This window comes from Coturnix japonica, chromosome 5, assembly GCF_001577835.2.
Source record: "Coturnix japonica isolate 7356 chromosome 5, Coturnix japonica 2.1, whole genome shotgun sequence".
Taxonomy (NCBI): Eukaryota; Metazoa; Chordata; class Aves; order Galliformes; family Phasianidae; genus Coturnix; species Coturnix japonica.
In genome coordinates, this window is record NC_029520.1 from 44,991,229 (window position 1) to 45,006,105 (window position 14,877).

A 14,877-nucleotide genomic window follows, 5' to 3' on the forward strand; every position below is an offset into this window, starting at 1 on the left:
TGAACTTTGTAGTTCGTGTTCCAAGGTGTAACTTGCTTTCTTGTCTTCCGTAGATAAACATGTTAGTTATTGAACTGAAATCAGAGGCACTCAAAGATCGTCACTGGAAACAGCTGATGAAGAGGCTTCATGTTAACTGGGTTGTCTCAGAACTGACCTTGGGGCAGATCTGGGATGTTGATTTACAGAGGAATGAAGCAATCGTCAAAGATGTACTGCTTGTAGCTCAGGGAGAAATGGCTTTGGAGGAGTTCTTGAAACAGGCTAGTATCAACTCTCCTATGTATGTACATGATATCAAATCAGCTTTTCTGTCAGGTAGCTGACAGTTAGGTATTAAACTTGTCAATCTAAGCTGTTGATAGAAGTGGTCAGACTCCATGAAACACCGCTTTTTGGGAACAGCTTAAAGCTGTGAAGATTCTGGTGGTGAAACTTGACTCATTTTGCAAGAGTAGTCCTCAGTAATGACTGCTAAAAATGTTAGCAGTGTTCTATTCTCTGTCTTTAATAACAACTTGAGCATAAACTCAGAATCCTTGAGTAAACCTGATTGTGATACACTTCTACTTTGTAATTATGTGAAAGCAGAAGTAGTCAATGTCATATCTCACCTGTCTTTCCCTTCAGATAAGAGAAGTATGGAACACCTATGAACTGGATTTGGTCAATTATCAGAACAAATGTCGATTGATTCGAGGATGGGATGACCTTTTCAACAAAGTAAAAGAGCACATTAACAGTGTATCCGCTATGAAGCTGTCACCATACTACAAGGTAAATGGGAGAGAAAAACTGAAGAATCTTCATTTAGTTCTGACTTCCTGTCTTATGTTTCAGTTGACAATTGTATGTGTGTACTTTATTACTCTTAAGTGACTTTTTACTAACAGTTACTGGTCCTGGAATAATAAAAATGAGTGCTAATGCACCATTTATACTTCAGGTGTTTGAGGAGGATGCCCTCAGCTGGGAAGATAAACTGAATCGGATCATGGCACTCTTTGATGTCTGGATAGATGTCCAGAGGCGATGGGTCTACTTGGAGGGTATCTTCACTGGTAGTGCAGACATCAAGCACTTACTGCCAGTGGAGACACAGCGGTTCCAGAGGTAACTTTTTAGTTTCTTTCTTCTTTCCTTGCCTATCTGAACAGGTCTACCATTTCATAACCTCAGTGTAGCATTTTCCTAAGCCAGAATACCTGGTCTGGTTGGATTACAACCCTTATGCAAACTTAAGTTCATTAAGCAAAAAAATAAAGCAAAAACTGTCTATTGACAACCATGACAGAAGAAAGCTTGTAATAGAAAAGGTAACAGGCAGTTTTAATGGTTGATCTGAATTTAGGTGATTTTTTCTGAGTTCCAGTCAGTTAACTCCAGAATTTTTCTGGCACTGTGGCTGTTAGAAAGCAAGCTTACAACTGTTGCCGCTGCCTTTGGTGTCACCCTAAAGTGCTGTTTTCTTCCTCCACTTTGATTTGTCTGTATTTGTTCCACACACTTCCTATGAAATCAAAGAATCTCTTCGATGCATCTTTGTGGGAAGGGAAGAAAATTAGGCCTTTAGCAGTGGAGTTGATGGAGTTAACTTTGTGAAGAAGCTGTATATTTTTGGTGGTGGTATTGTGAAATAAATGAAGAACTGTTACTGTAATTTAGCCTTGTGTTCCACAGGGTAGCTGCAACAATTAGGGAAATAACTTTAGAGATCTGGTGCCCTGCAGTTAGTGAATTTACACTGAAGTATTGTTATTTTACTTGCAGCATCAGCACTGAATTTCTGGCACTCATGAAAAAGGTGTCCAAATCTCCACTGGTGATGGATGTTCTCAACATACAAGGTGTGCAAAGATCACTGGAGAGACTGGCAGACTTGCTTGGGAAGATCCAAAAGGCGCTGGGTGAATACCTGGAAAGGGAGAGGTCCTCTTTCCCTCGGTAAGAAGTTGACTGTGGAAGAAAAGTAACTTGCTGTTTCTGTACAGGAATAGTGTGCTGTTGTGTAAAGCCTCTGCTAGTCTTCATGTACTGCGTATAAATAAGGAGTTATACCTGTAAATTTCTGACCTCAAAATACTGAATCCAGTTAAAGCTTCCTCTCAGGAAGCAGAACTGAGATTTCTTGTACTTGATGGTTTGTGGCTGGTTTTAGGGGTTCAGAAATTAGAGTAATTGCAGCTGATTTCTATAAACTTACAGATTCTTTTCTGAATTGCTTGATTTGGAGAACCAAAGAACAGTATCTTAACTGTCATGATACGGTATTTAAGATGCTGGTTCTGACTTATTGCGTGTCATCAACTAGTCTGTTGCTTAACATGAGAGAATATGAGTGACTTAGCATGAGAACATACGAAAGTGAAAGTTCTGCCTGTGTAAGAGAATTAATTTCCAAGCACTGCTGTGGATATTTCAGCGATGGATAAGTAAATAAAATGCTCCACAGTATGAAGCACGTATGCACTTTTATATGGATGGTATTACATGAACTGAAGCTAGGTTTTAGAACTGAACTCTTCTGGTGAACTTATGGTTCTTGCCCTCTTACAGTACTGGAGAACTGAGTGTCAGTTACTCCCATACAGCATCTGCCTGTGAAATGTCCATGTCTGTAGTAGATAAAAGTGATAGTTGGAGTTTTGATACTGATCTGTTTTTAAATAATTATTAGGTTTTACTTTGTTGGTGATGAAGACTTGCTCGAAATCATTGGAAACAGCAAGAATGTTGCTAAACTTCAGAAACACTTCAAGAAGATGTTTGCTGGCGTTTCTAGCATCATTCTCAATGAAGATAATTCTGTGGTTCTGGGCATATCCTCACGCGAAGGAGAGGAGGTAGATCTGCGTTGTTTCTCTTTAATTAAATTTCGTAAATATGTGAATGTAGATTGAATTTAAGTTGACTCTTTCAGGTGCTGTTCAAAACCCCAGTCTCCATCACAGAACATCCCAAGATTAATGAGTGGCTCACTCTGGTTGAGAAAGAAATGAGGGTGACCCTTGCCAAATTGCTCGCAGAATCTGTTACTGAAGTAGAAATCTTTGGAAAAGCAACTTCGATTGATCCAGCAGTCTACATCTCTTGGATTGACAAATTCCAGGTATCAATATGGGACATCTGAGCATGTTGCAGTTTAGTTACTGCAGTGAAGAAAACTGTCTGATGTGGATTTTCTGTTACACAGGCTCAGCTTGTTGTCCTGTCAGCCCAGATTGCATGGTCTGAAAATGTTGAGTCAGCCCTCAATGGTATGAGTGGAGGTGGGGACAGCAGTCCTCTCCAGTCAGTGCTAGCTAACGTTGAGGTCACACTCAATGTCCTGGCAGACTCTGTACTGATGGAGCAGCCACCTCTTCGCAGAAGGAAACTGGAGCACTTGGTAAGTGAAAACCTCCTTTCCTCTTGTGTGTGTTAGGAAGAGAGGCTGTATAACTATTTAATGAGAAAGATCAGTCTAACACTTTTTTTTTTTCCTCTGAACGATTATTGCAATTTAAGCAACAAGCCCTGGTTCTGTAGGTGGCTGTGGTTTTAAACTCTTGTGATTTTGCTACATGATGGCCTATTATGGACTAGGCTGCCTATTCTGGATGTAAATGTTACTGTTTTCTTTATTCCAAAGTAAAATATCTTATTAAGCTACTATTACTATATACTTTTGTATCTAAATAGAGATTGCGGGTTGGGAGCATAGAGTAAAAGCACTCTGAGTTGTTCCTTTGGATTTTTAAAGGTGATATCTCACCTTTTTAGGAGCATTGTCTTCATAGTTTCTGGGAAGGAAAATACCTTGTTCAGCATTGTAATGGATTAACAGACTAATGGAGGACCAGGCTGCTTTGCTGAAAGATAGGAAAGTCCTTAGCAAGAGCAGTCAACATTGTTAGTTCTGTCTTCATATCAGCTCTTTTTAACACAGGTATTGTTGGTAGGTCATGATTTCTGAATGATGGCAGTTCACTGTACTGCAATGCAATCTGAAAAGTTGTAGAATTCCTGGCTTTACTAGCGATGTACTGCTGCCATCTGAGGGGTTACTTGCATTTTCCAGATCACTGAGTTGGTGCACCAAAGGGATGTTACGAGATCACTGTTGAGAAGCAAGGTCGACAACTCCAAGTCCTTCGAGTGGCTCAGCCAGATGCGGTTCTACTTTGACCCAAAACAGACAGATGTGTTACAGCAGCTCTCCATTCAGATGGCAAATGCCAAATTCAACTATGGTTTTGAGTACCTTGGGGTACAGGATAAGCTAGTACAGACTCCTCTTACTGACCGCTGTTACCTGACAATGACACAAGCCCTGGAGGCAAGGCTTGGAGGATCACCATTTGGTATGTTGGTAGTGAAGAACAATAAAAACATAAGAATATGAACTTTAACTCTCTGAGATGTGCAGCTGTAGTCTAAGGTTTCAGAATGTTTTTAACTAAGATGTTGAAGAGCTAAACAGTCTTTTGGGAGAAGGTGTAGCAATTTTAGGTTCCTTACTGAGGCCCATTGGAATAGGCTTGCTGGCAGATTATGTGGTTAGACAAAGGTACCTGAGACCATAAACACTAAAGCATGTTTCTCTTGCTTCAAAATTAGGTCCTGCTGGTACTGGTAAAACAGAATCTGTGAAGGCTCTTGGACATCAGCTTGGCCGCTTCGTGTTGGTTTTCAACTGTGATGAGACATTTGACTTCCAGGTAAGTCCATTTGCTCTTCTGAAATGCTTTGTAATTCTGTAACTCTTGTGATAAAGTACTAGAAGAGTGCCAAACATTAGTGATATCAGCAAGCAAAGCATCTTGCAGTGGATACACTTCCACTGTTTTGGGAATACACCATAGTACTGTAGTAACAAAAAGGCAGCAAATATCTAAAAGTCAATAGAATTTTTTTTTACAACTCTTAGAAGGAGTATGACTTGTGTACAAATGCAGTTCCTCCTTGCTTTGGAAGCCCTATCTAAAGTACTGTGATCCATTCCTGTTGCCTATGTGTAGGCAAGAAGGATCACGCTACTTCAGTGAATTTTCTTGTCTCTGTGCAGGCAATGGGACGTATCTTTGTGGGTCTTTGCCAAGTGGGTGCCTGGGGCTGTTTTGATGAGTTCAACCGACTGGAGGAGCGCATGCTGTCTGCTGTTTCACAGCAAGTTCAGTGCATCCAGGAAGCTTTGCGAGAGCATTCCAACCCCAACTATGATAAGAGTATGTCACTGTTCCCTTCCGGTAGTATTGTGTAACATCTTCAGTGTCCTTGTGCTGTTTTGTTGCTCAGTTACATTTCTCCCAACAGTCCATGAATGAAACCACTTTCCGTCTCTTTTCAGCTGCAACACCTATTACTTGTGAGCTGCTGAACAAACAAGTCAAAGTGAGCCCTGACATGGCTATCTTCATCACCATGAATCCTGGCTATGCAGGCAGATCGAATCTACCTGACAATCTGAAGAAGTTGTTCCGTAGCTTGGCAATGACAAAACCAGACCGTCAGCTGATTGCCCAGGTCATGCTGTACTCCCAAGGTTTCCGTACAGCTGAAGTGCTTGCCAATAAGATAGTACCGTTCTTCAAGTGAGTGTCAAGTTTGGTTCCTGTAGCTACATATACAGCTTATTGTTCTAATTTGTAACATTCTTTGAGACTAACCAAGTACACTGCATAGCAATTATTCCAATCAAACAATGGCATGTATTTTCTTGTATGATGTGTTGGTCACTGTTGAGAGTCATGTTTTATGTCTCCTGATTCTTAGGCTTTGTGATGAACAGCTGTCCTCCCAGAGTCACTATGATTTTGGCTTGAGAGCACTGAAGAGTGTGCTGGTCAGTGCAGGTAATGTGAAGAGGGAGAGGATTCAGAAGATAAAGCGGGAGAAAGAAGAGCGTGGTGAAGTTGTTGATGAAGGAGAAATTGCTGAGAACTTACCAGAACAAGAGGTACTGTGTTTGTCAACACCAAGCAGAGCAAACACCCTGCAGCATTTGATGATTAGTATTATGCCATGGAAGCAAAGTTATGTTACTCAGAGGAGGTGATAACTGACCGCTTAGAAGCACTAAGTGAAAGAAGTGTTGAACTTAGAAGTCCACGAATAATAGCAAAAGGTTTGTTTTTGTGTGAGTAATGCAGTCATAGTTCTCATTGCTGCTCAGTTCTTTAGTTATTTCCGAAAGTATGATGAGGAAGGTAAGCAACTACAGCTGTATAAACTAAAAATCAACAGGAATTCATTTTATAGTTTGAAGGCAGAGTCCTCCATTAATGGTTGCTCATACCAAGACCATGGTAGTTTGGTGACTTACCATTGATCTTTGTAGGGAAATGCTCCTTGTTGAACACCCTCAGCAAAGTGAACTTAGCAAAAAAGCCTTAACTAAAACATGATTCTCTCTGCAGATCCTGATCCAAAGTGTATGTGAAACCATGGTACCAAAACTGGTTGCAGAAGACATTCCATTGCTGTTCAGTCTCCTTTCTGATGTATTCCCTGGAGTGCAGTATCACCGTGGGGAGATGACAGCCCTGCGAGAGGAGCTTAAGAAAGTGTGTCAGGAAATGTACCTTACCTATGGTGATGGAGAAGAAGTTGGTGGCATGTGGGTTGAAAAGGTAAAACATAACATTGAAAACAGTGTACAGTTGGAATTAATGCATACATAAGACTTAATATTCTTTTTAATTATGAATTTTCTCACCTTAATTTAGCAAGAAATAGAAGGTTCAGAGGACTGCTGAAGTTGAGACTTCATTCACACGTCAATTTTTTTTGTCACAGGTTCTTCAGTTGTACCAGATAACTCAGATAAATCACGGATTGATGATGGTGGGTCCCTCTGGAAGTGGAAAGAGCATGGCTTGGAGAGTACTGCTAAAAGCTCTTGAACGACTGGAGGGTGTGGAAGGTGTTGCTCATATTATTGATCCAAAAGCAATCAGCAAAGATCACCTCTACGGTACTTTGGATCCAAATACCAGAGAATGGACAGATGGCTTGTTTACACATGTCCTGAGAAAGTGAGTCTGTAGTAGCACAAAGGAAAAGTGGGGAGTGGACGTGTGCCCTGCATATTCTTGGCTTTATTTTGTCTTTGTTCACTGCCATCTGTAAAACTACAATGAATGTTTCCTTCAATTACAGGATCATAGACAATGTGAGAGGTGAATTACAGAAACGTCAGTGGATTATCTTCGATGGAGACGTAGACCCTGAATGGATTGAATCCTTGAACTCTGTTTTGGATGACAACAGACTGCTGACTCTGCCAAATGGAGAACGTCTCAGCCTTCCACCAAATGTAATGCTACTTTTTTAGTGTGACTTCATGACTTGATTTCATGCAAACTTGTTGCTTTTTTGTTGAGTTGTGCTGTTGCCATTCCCATTTCTTACCATAAGCAGGGTAGTTAGCAGGAGTTAGGAACTTTGGTGGAATCCAGCATATTGTGTTAGGCTTTTTCTGACCCTGTGAGACCAATTCACTGCATTCTGTTAAAGTTTAGGGTAACAGGCAACAGTGATGAATTCTGCCTATAGCAGTTCAGTGCTGCCGGTTCTTCAGAGGCTAAGTGCAAGCTGGCTTTTAAAACAAGGTCTGGCAATGGGGCTGGTAATTTTTTAGGGTTTTGGGTGGAGTTTGTTTGTTTTTAACTTCAAAATATGTTTTAAACTTGTGTTCTTCAGGTGCGTATCATGTTTGAGGTACAAGATCTGAAATATGCCACTTTGGCTACTGTATCAAGATGTGGTATGGTCTGGTTCAGCGAGGACGTCCTCAGTACAGACATGATATTCAATAACTTCCTGGCAAGACTAAAAAGTATTCCTCTGGATGAAGGTGAGGAGGAAGCTCAGCGAAGGCGGAAGGGCAAAGAGGATGAAGGAGAAGAAGCAGCATCCCCAATGTTGCAGGTATCGTGAGTAGTACGGTCTACTTAAAATTTCTGTCAGCATCTCATAGAAAAGCTGACTTTCTTGTTAAATCCTTTTCCTTTTTTATTAATAGAATGTTAAAATAAGAAGCATTGCAAATTTATAAAAAAAATTACTTCCTGCTAATCAAATGAGAAGCAAATGTTTTGAGCAGTATTTCTCTCTCTCCCCTCAACAGATACAGAGAGATGCTGCAACTATAATGCAACCATATTTCACATCCAATGGCCTTGTAACCAAAGCACTCGAACACGCATTCAAGTTGGAGCATATTATGGATCTCACCCGTTTGCGCTGTCTTGGTTCTCTGTTCTCCATGTTGCATCAAGCTTGCCGCAACGTAGCCCAGTACAATGCCAATCACCCAGACTTTCCAATGCAGATAGATCAACTGGAGCGTTATATCCAGGTAAAGATAGTATACTGCTAAGTATGTTCTGTATATGATGTGTTGGAATAGTAGCTAGACTTCATTTATTGTACACGAAGTTCTGCTCTGTTGCTGTATGAACAATAGCTTCTTTTGCTGCTTCCTACAGAGGTACTTGGTCTATGCCATACTCTGGTCTCTCTCTGGAGACAGCCGTCTGAAAATGAGAGCAGAGCTTGGAGAATACATTAGGAGGATTACTGCTGTTCCACTGCCAACTGCACCCAACATTCCCATAATTGACTATGAGGTAAAACTTCTCTTGTGCAAGCATTGCTGCCTTATAGTCTTGGAAGCTTGATTTAGATTTTGGAGAAGTTGGGGAATAAAAACACTAGGTTATCTTAAGTTTTACAGTTTCTGGCTTTCCAGAGAGCAGTGGTCTAAGCTGCATGTTCCCATAATCACATCAAATTCTGGGCCACAAGCTATTCTGTGGTTCATAAACATGTGTATATTGTAAATAAAATTGAACTACGTTCCTGTTCTAAGTTCTCATGGTGTTTTTGTGGTTTTAGGTGTCTATTACGGGTGAGTGGGTGCCATGGCAAACCAAGGTTCCTCAGATTGAAGTTGAGACGCACAAAGTGGCAGCTCCTGATGTTGTAGTACCAACTCTAGATACAGTTCGCCATGAAGCATTGCTGTATACCTGGCTGGCAGAACACAAACCCCTGGTACTCTGTGGCCCGCCAGGTTCTGGAAAGACCATGACCCTCTTCAGTGCTCTCAGAGCCCTGCCTGATATGGAGGTATGCAAGAGTGTGTGTAGTCTAAAAGTGTGTGTGTGTGTGTGTATGTGAGAGAGTAGCAAGAAGTTGCTGATTTCCTTAAAGATGAAATTAGCCTTGCTGTAGTACTGAAGCAGTTTCCTAGTTTGAACTCAGTAGTCCTTCCTTCTTAATTAGTCACATGTCAAGCATACAGTTTACTATAGTCAGTAACTTGAGCAGTAGATGGTATATGTTTTTCTACTGTTGAAGGCTAAGCTGTAGGATCCCTGTTTTCCAGGACACCCTTTCAAGCTGTAGTGTGATCTAACTTATTTTCTCTTCACTATTTTTAAGGTGGTTGGACTCAACTTTTCTAGTGCTACTACTCCAGAACTGCTCTTGAAAACTTTTGATCACTACTGTGAGTACAGGCGTACACCTAATGGAGTGGTGCTGGCTCCTGTGCAGTTAGGAAAGTGGCTGGTGCTGTTCTGCGATGAAATCAACTTGCCAGATATGGATAAGTACGGCACACAGAGAGTCATATCCTTCATTAGACAGGTTTGTTTTCCTTTGTAGTCACCTATATCATAACATTTATATTCACAGAAACTTAGTGTTACGCTGATTTTCGTTTTCTGTTTTGTTTTCTCCAGATGGTGGAACATGGAGGATTCTACCGTACATCAGATCAGACATGGGTGAAACTGGAGAGAATTCAGTTTGTTGGTGCATGTAATCCCCCTACTGATCCTGGAAGAAAACCTCTCTCACATAGGTAATACATTTGATAAATAGCTCTATGGAGCTACAGAATAGCAAGGTCAGAATTGAGGCAATGAGTATGGAATCCATTTTTAATATTCTTGTTTAATACCAATTATGCTTACATTGTATTCTTCATTTTTGAAGGTACCTGCTAGTTCCTTCTTATTCTGACAGTCAGTGGCCTTGTTATATTTGAGTCAGTGTCTAAAATGCAGAATTCTTTTTGGTCCAAATCACTATGGATCCACCTGGATCAACTGCAGTTACTGTTGTGAATTTTTTATCAAGCAGTGATTTAACTTGGCAGAAGAACAAGTAGAATAGGATAGTCTGTAACTTGGCCTATCAGACTCTCAATTATGTTAATCTTTCAGGTTTTTACGACACGTTCCTGTTGTTTATGTGGACTATCCTGGACCAGCTTCACTCACTCAGATATATGGAACATTCAATCGTGCAATGCTAAGGCTGATCCCATCACTTCGCACGTATGCAGAACCTCTCACTGCAGCTATGGTAGAATTCTACACAATGTCTCAGGTAATTTGTTGACTACAACCCCAAATTCTAATTTTCCTTTTTGCTAAATCACTTTAACATGCATAACACACGTACAACTGCTCAACTAATTACTTGATATCTGGTGAAAGCTTCTGAATGCAGCTAGCAAAGTAATATATGGCAACTCAAGGCCTATACAAGTGTGGCACAATATTGAGATGAAGTAACTATTATATATATGCTATATATATATAGAACTAACAGGTGTTTGGCTTTTTAGGAGAGATTCACTCAAGACACGCAGCCACACTACATCTATTCACCTCGTGAAATGACTCGATGGGTGAGAGGCATATTTGAAGCATTAAGACCACTGGAAACCTTACCAGTTGAAGGTCTTATCAGGATTTGGGCCCACGAAGCATTACGTCTCTTCCAGGACAGGTAAGAAACATGAGATGAGGGAGAGTGAAGTTTAAAAAAAACAGTGCAAAATTAATTTTCCCTACTCCTTGCCTGCTTCCATTAGAAAACTGAAGTGTGCTCGGTGTTAAGCAGCTGGACTATTTTCTTTTGTGTCAGGTTGACAACCTTACGAATAGTAACTGCAGAGCTGAAGCACTTTGTTGGTAGCACTACCACGTGAGGTGCCTATATCCTTCCACTACAGAGGATTTGTAGTCATGGTATTTTTTCTTTTTCCAGACTTGTAGAAGATGAGGAGAGGCGATGGACTGATGAGAACATTGATATGGTTGCTCTGAAACACTTCCCCAACATTGACAAAGAAAAAGCTATGAGCAGACCTATCTTATACAGCAACTGGCTGTCAAAGGTAATAAAAGTAGTAACAGAATAGTTTGGGGTCAATTAACTAATGTAGCTCTTTTGCCTATATTAACATGAGAATGATTGTGTTTTCCATTTGATTAAGCTGATTTCTAAGAAGTTCTTGCTATGATTATCTAAAGTAGGTGACCACAGAGTTAATAATTACTATTCCAGGGATGCTGTCCTTACTGTGGGAAGACATGCCACAGTACATAAAAGCAGTTTTAAACGATGTTTCTCTAGAATAGGATAAAACTTTCCAAAAATTGCTAGCAGCTATTGCTTAGGGTATCTCCTAACATTGAAAATTTTATGGTGGACTGCTTCTCACAGTCCGAATAGGTAGATACTGCAGGGCTTTCTGTGGAAATATTACTGCATCAAGTCACGAGTCATTCTGATTTGCTACTCTTCTCTGTGACCAATAGCAAATGCTTAAGAAAGGCTTCTGAATGGGGGAACAGGTTTATCATAGGTCCATGGATAAAATGTTAAAACTGCATGCCACTGTCAGTGGCATTTTAAGCTGTAGACATGCCTTTGTGTGTATAATGGAATACAGCAGTCTTAGGCTTCTATTACGGGATTGCTCTGTTAGATATTCTATTTTATCTAGTATAAAATTGATCCCTAAACAAAATAACCTTCATCTTAAATTCCCTGCTCTATTGACTAATTCTTCTAGGATTATATTCCAGTGGATCAGGAAGAATTAAGAGACTATGTGAAAGCTAGGCTTAAAGTCTTTTATGAAGAAGAACTTGATGTACCACTTGTTCTGTTTAATGAAGTCTTGGATCACGTATTAAGAATTGACCGGTAAGTTGAAACTTCAGTTGCTGGTTGTGTACATCTTATTAAGGGACATTTTCCAAGGCAGAGCTGCCTGTACACAGGCTGAGCAAGGAGCTTGGTCTCGTTCTTGTCCATAAATGATCTACTGGCACCCAAAATAGCAGGATTCTAGCTAGAGATGTGTGGTTTTGGTGTCAATTTGAAGTTTAGATAATCAAGAAAAAAGCTTTACTAAGTTGGTAACACTTGACCAAACCTGCTGTGTTCTTTTTTCAGAATCTTCCGTCAGCCGCAGGGTCACTTGTTGCTTATTGGAGTCAGTGGAGCAGGAAAAACAACACTCTCAAGATTCGTTGCCTGGATGAACGGTTTGAGCGTGTATCAAATTAAGGTTGGCATGCTGCTTTCACCTGACAAAAACAGTCAGTTGAAGCGTACTTCATAAATACCTCTACAAAAGATTCTACTGAAGGGAAGTTATTAATAACAAATGTTAAATCTTTCCAGGTTCACAGAAAATACACGGGTGAAGATTTTGATGAAGACCTTAGGACAGTTTTGAGACGTTCTGGCTGTAAAAATGAGAAAATAGCTTTCATAATGGATGAGTCAAATGTGCTGGATTCTGGATTCCTGGAGAGGATGAACACTCTCCTAGCCAATGGAGAGGTGAGGATATTATAACATAAACATGTTAAGCACCTTTTTACCGCTATAAACTACCTCAAAATTATCTTTTGAATTAGGTTCCTGGTCTCTTTGAAGGAGATGAATATGCCACCCTCATGACTCAGTGTAAAGAAGGAGCACAGAAGGAAGGTTTAATGTTAGATTCACATGAAGAACTCTACAAATGGTTCACCAGCCAAGTTATTCGCAATCTCCATGTTGTGTTCACTATGAATCCATCTTCTGAGGGCCTGAAGGACAGGGCAGCTACCTCTCCTGCCCTCTTCAACAGGTAATTGCTGTACATTCAAGTGTACGTTTTCAATACTATGAAAAAAGTATTTTGGGGAATCCTTCACAAATGCTTTGTATTTCAGATGTGTTTTGAACTGGTTTGGAGATTGGTCAACTGAGGCGCTGTACCAAGTTGGCAAAGAGTTCACAAGCAAAATGGATCTTGAGAAACCAAATTATATTGTGCCTGATTACATGCCAGTTGTGTATGATAAGCTGCCACAACCACCATCACATAGGGAAGCTATTGTTAATAGCTGTGTGTTTGTTCATCAGACTCTTCATCAGGTATGTTTTATTATATTGCTTAACTTGTGTTGTTCTCTAGGCCTCAGCATCATGCACCAGTTTACTAAAATGTATGGTATTTAGCATTTGAATCAGTTTAAAACCAGTGAATGATCAGCAGCTCTTCACTTCCTAAAGGCTAATGCTCGTCTGGCAAAACGAGGAGGCAGAACCATGGCAATCACACCACGCCACTATCTGGATTTCATCAACCACTATGCCAACTTGTTCAATGAGAAACGAAGTGAATTAGAAGAACAGCAAATGCATTTGAATGTTGGCCTTAGAAAAATCAAGGAAACAGTTGATCAGGTACATATCTTTAAAACTTTGCTCTTTGTAAAGGTTGGGGTGATTAAGTGGATCTCCGTGTTTAATCTGAATTCTCCCATCTGACAATCTAACTCAGGTGGAAGAGTTGCGGCGTGACCTAAGAATAAAGAGTCAGGAACTGGAAGTGAAGAATGCAGCAGCCAATGACAAGTTGAAAAAGATGGTGAAAGATCAGCAAGAGGCTGAGAAGAAAAAGGTAAAAATCTTTGTTACATCTCTCATGCGTAATAAATATTCTTGGTTATAACAAGAACCTGTGGAGTTAAGTACTTGAGGAAGTTAAGTTTCTAAAAAGCAGCATTTTGTCTGTGAAACCTCCACTTAGGTCATGAGCCAGGAGATTCAGGAACAGCTGCACAAACAGCAGGAGGTCATTGCAGACAAGCAGATGAGCGTGAAGGAAGATCTTGACAAGGTGGAGCCTGCTGTCATTGAAGCACAGAATGGTATGTCAGCAGTGAAGGGATCACGCTATGGGGTTAGATCTAAAACTAAAATCTAGTGATGTGCTTTGGTGTGGTCTGAGAAATAAGCCATTTTGAGACAAAAGTAAGTTGTCTATGGGGTGCTGTCCAGTTAACTTTTGTAAGAGTTTGTCCAGTGATGTGGTAGTTTTGAGTGTTTATCTGCTACCTCAGCTTCCTTTGAAAAGCTTGAAGCATTTTTACAGATCCAAGATCCTTTAGCAGAATCTGCTAACGATTTGTTTTCCTCTTTCAATCAACATCTGTCATCATTCTGATACTGGTTAGCTGTGAAGTCCATAAAGAAACAGCACCTGGTAGAGGTCCGTTCAATGGCTAATCCACCTGCAGCAGTGAAGCTAGCACTGGAGTCCATCTGCCTGCTTCTGGGTGAAAGTACAACTGACTGGAAGCAAATACGTTCCATCATCATGAGAGAGAACTTCATTCCAACTATTGTCAACTTTTCTGCTGAGGAAATCAGGTAAAGTGCAGGAGTGTCTTTTGTGGAAAAAACTATTCACAAAGGCATGGGAAGACTCAGTTGGACTTTCATTCTTTGTAATTGCTTTTGTTGTCCTTGACTTCTTCTGAGACTACTTTACTTGCTACAGGGAACAGATTACAGCAGCAAGGATGTAGTGTACAAACTGGGTCAAAACAATTGCTGTTGGGTAACTTCAGGACAAAATTCTAAATCATAGTGCTGCTGTCCAAAGTCACGTTACTGTTTTAAACTAGTCTTCCAGCAGTAACAGACCAGGTTGCGCAGGCTCATGTAGTTGCCCCTGAGTCTGAGTCAGATGAGACCTCCTGAATTCCCTTGCAGCCCCAAATTATTCCATGATCCTGTGAGCAG

At 40.5% G+C, this 14,877-nt stretch overlaps 1 protein-coding gene across 1 annotated transcript in view; it reads left to right on the forward strand.

The window, feature by feature from the left end:
- DYNC1H1 (dynein cytoplasmic 1 heavy chain 1) overlaps positions 1-14,877 on the forward strand; it is a 38,713-nt gene that overhangs the window by 11,269 nt on the left and 12,567 nt on the right. Inside the window, exons 20-52 of the mRNA XM_015865420.1 lie at positions 54-263; positions 631-777; positions 947-1,113; positions 1,771-1,944; positions 2,678-2,843; positions 2,921-3,109; positions 3,194-3,388; positions 4,061-4,343; positions 4,600-4,700; positions 5,048-5,207; positions 5,330-5,573; positions 5,755-5,938; positions 6,399-6,611; positions 6,778-7,016; positions 7,141-7,297; positions 7,684-7,911; positions 8,111-8,341; positions 8,472-8,612; positions 8,881-9,114; positions 9,430-9,636; positions 9,732-9,853; positions 10,218-10,383; positions 10,625-10,788; positions 11,050-11,179; positions 11,861-11,994; positions 12,247-12,361; positions 12,478-12,639; positions 12,717-12,931; positions 13,017-13,221; positions 13,360-13,533; positions 13,631-13,750; positions 13,880-14,000; positions 14,307-14,502. Of these exons, the coding sequence (XP_015720906.1) occupies positions 54-263; positions 631-777; positions 947-1,113; positions 1,771-1,944; positions 2,678-2,843; positions 2,921-3,109; positions 3,194-3,388; positions 4,061-4,343; positions 4,600-4,700; positions 5,048-5,207; positions 5,330-5,573; positions 5,755-5,938; positions 6,399-6,611; positions 6,778-7,016; positions 7,141-7,297; positions 7,684-7,911; positions 8,111-8,341; positions 8,472-8,612; positions 8,881-9,114; positions 9,430-9,636; positions 9,732-9,853; positions 10,218-10,383; positions 10,625-10,788; positions 11,050-11,179; positions 11,861-11,994; positions 12,247-12,361; positions 12,478-12,639; positions 12,717-12,931; positions 13,017-13,221; positions 13,360-13,533; positions 13,631-13,750; positions 13,880-14,000; positions 14,307-14,502 (5,894 nt within the window). The remainder of the gene's footprint in view (positions 1-53; positions 264-630; positions 778-946; positions 1,114-1,770; positions 1,945-2,677; positions 2,844-2,920; positions 3,110-3,193; positions 3,389-4,060; positions 4,344-4,599; positions 4,701-5,047; positions 5,208-5,329; positions 5,574-5,754; positions 5,939-6,398; positions 6,612-6,777; positions 7,017-7,140; positions 7,298-7,683; positions 7,912-8,110; positions 8,342-8,471; positions 8,613-8,880; positions 9,115-9,429; positions 9,637-9,731; positions 9,854-10,217; positions 10,384-10,624; positions 10,789-11,049; positions 11,180-11,860; positions 11,995-12,246; positions 12,362-12,477; positions 12,640-12,716; positions 12,932-13,016; positions 13,222-13,359; positions 13,534-13,630; positions 13,751-13,879; positions 14,001-14,306; positions 14,503-14,877) is intronic.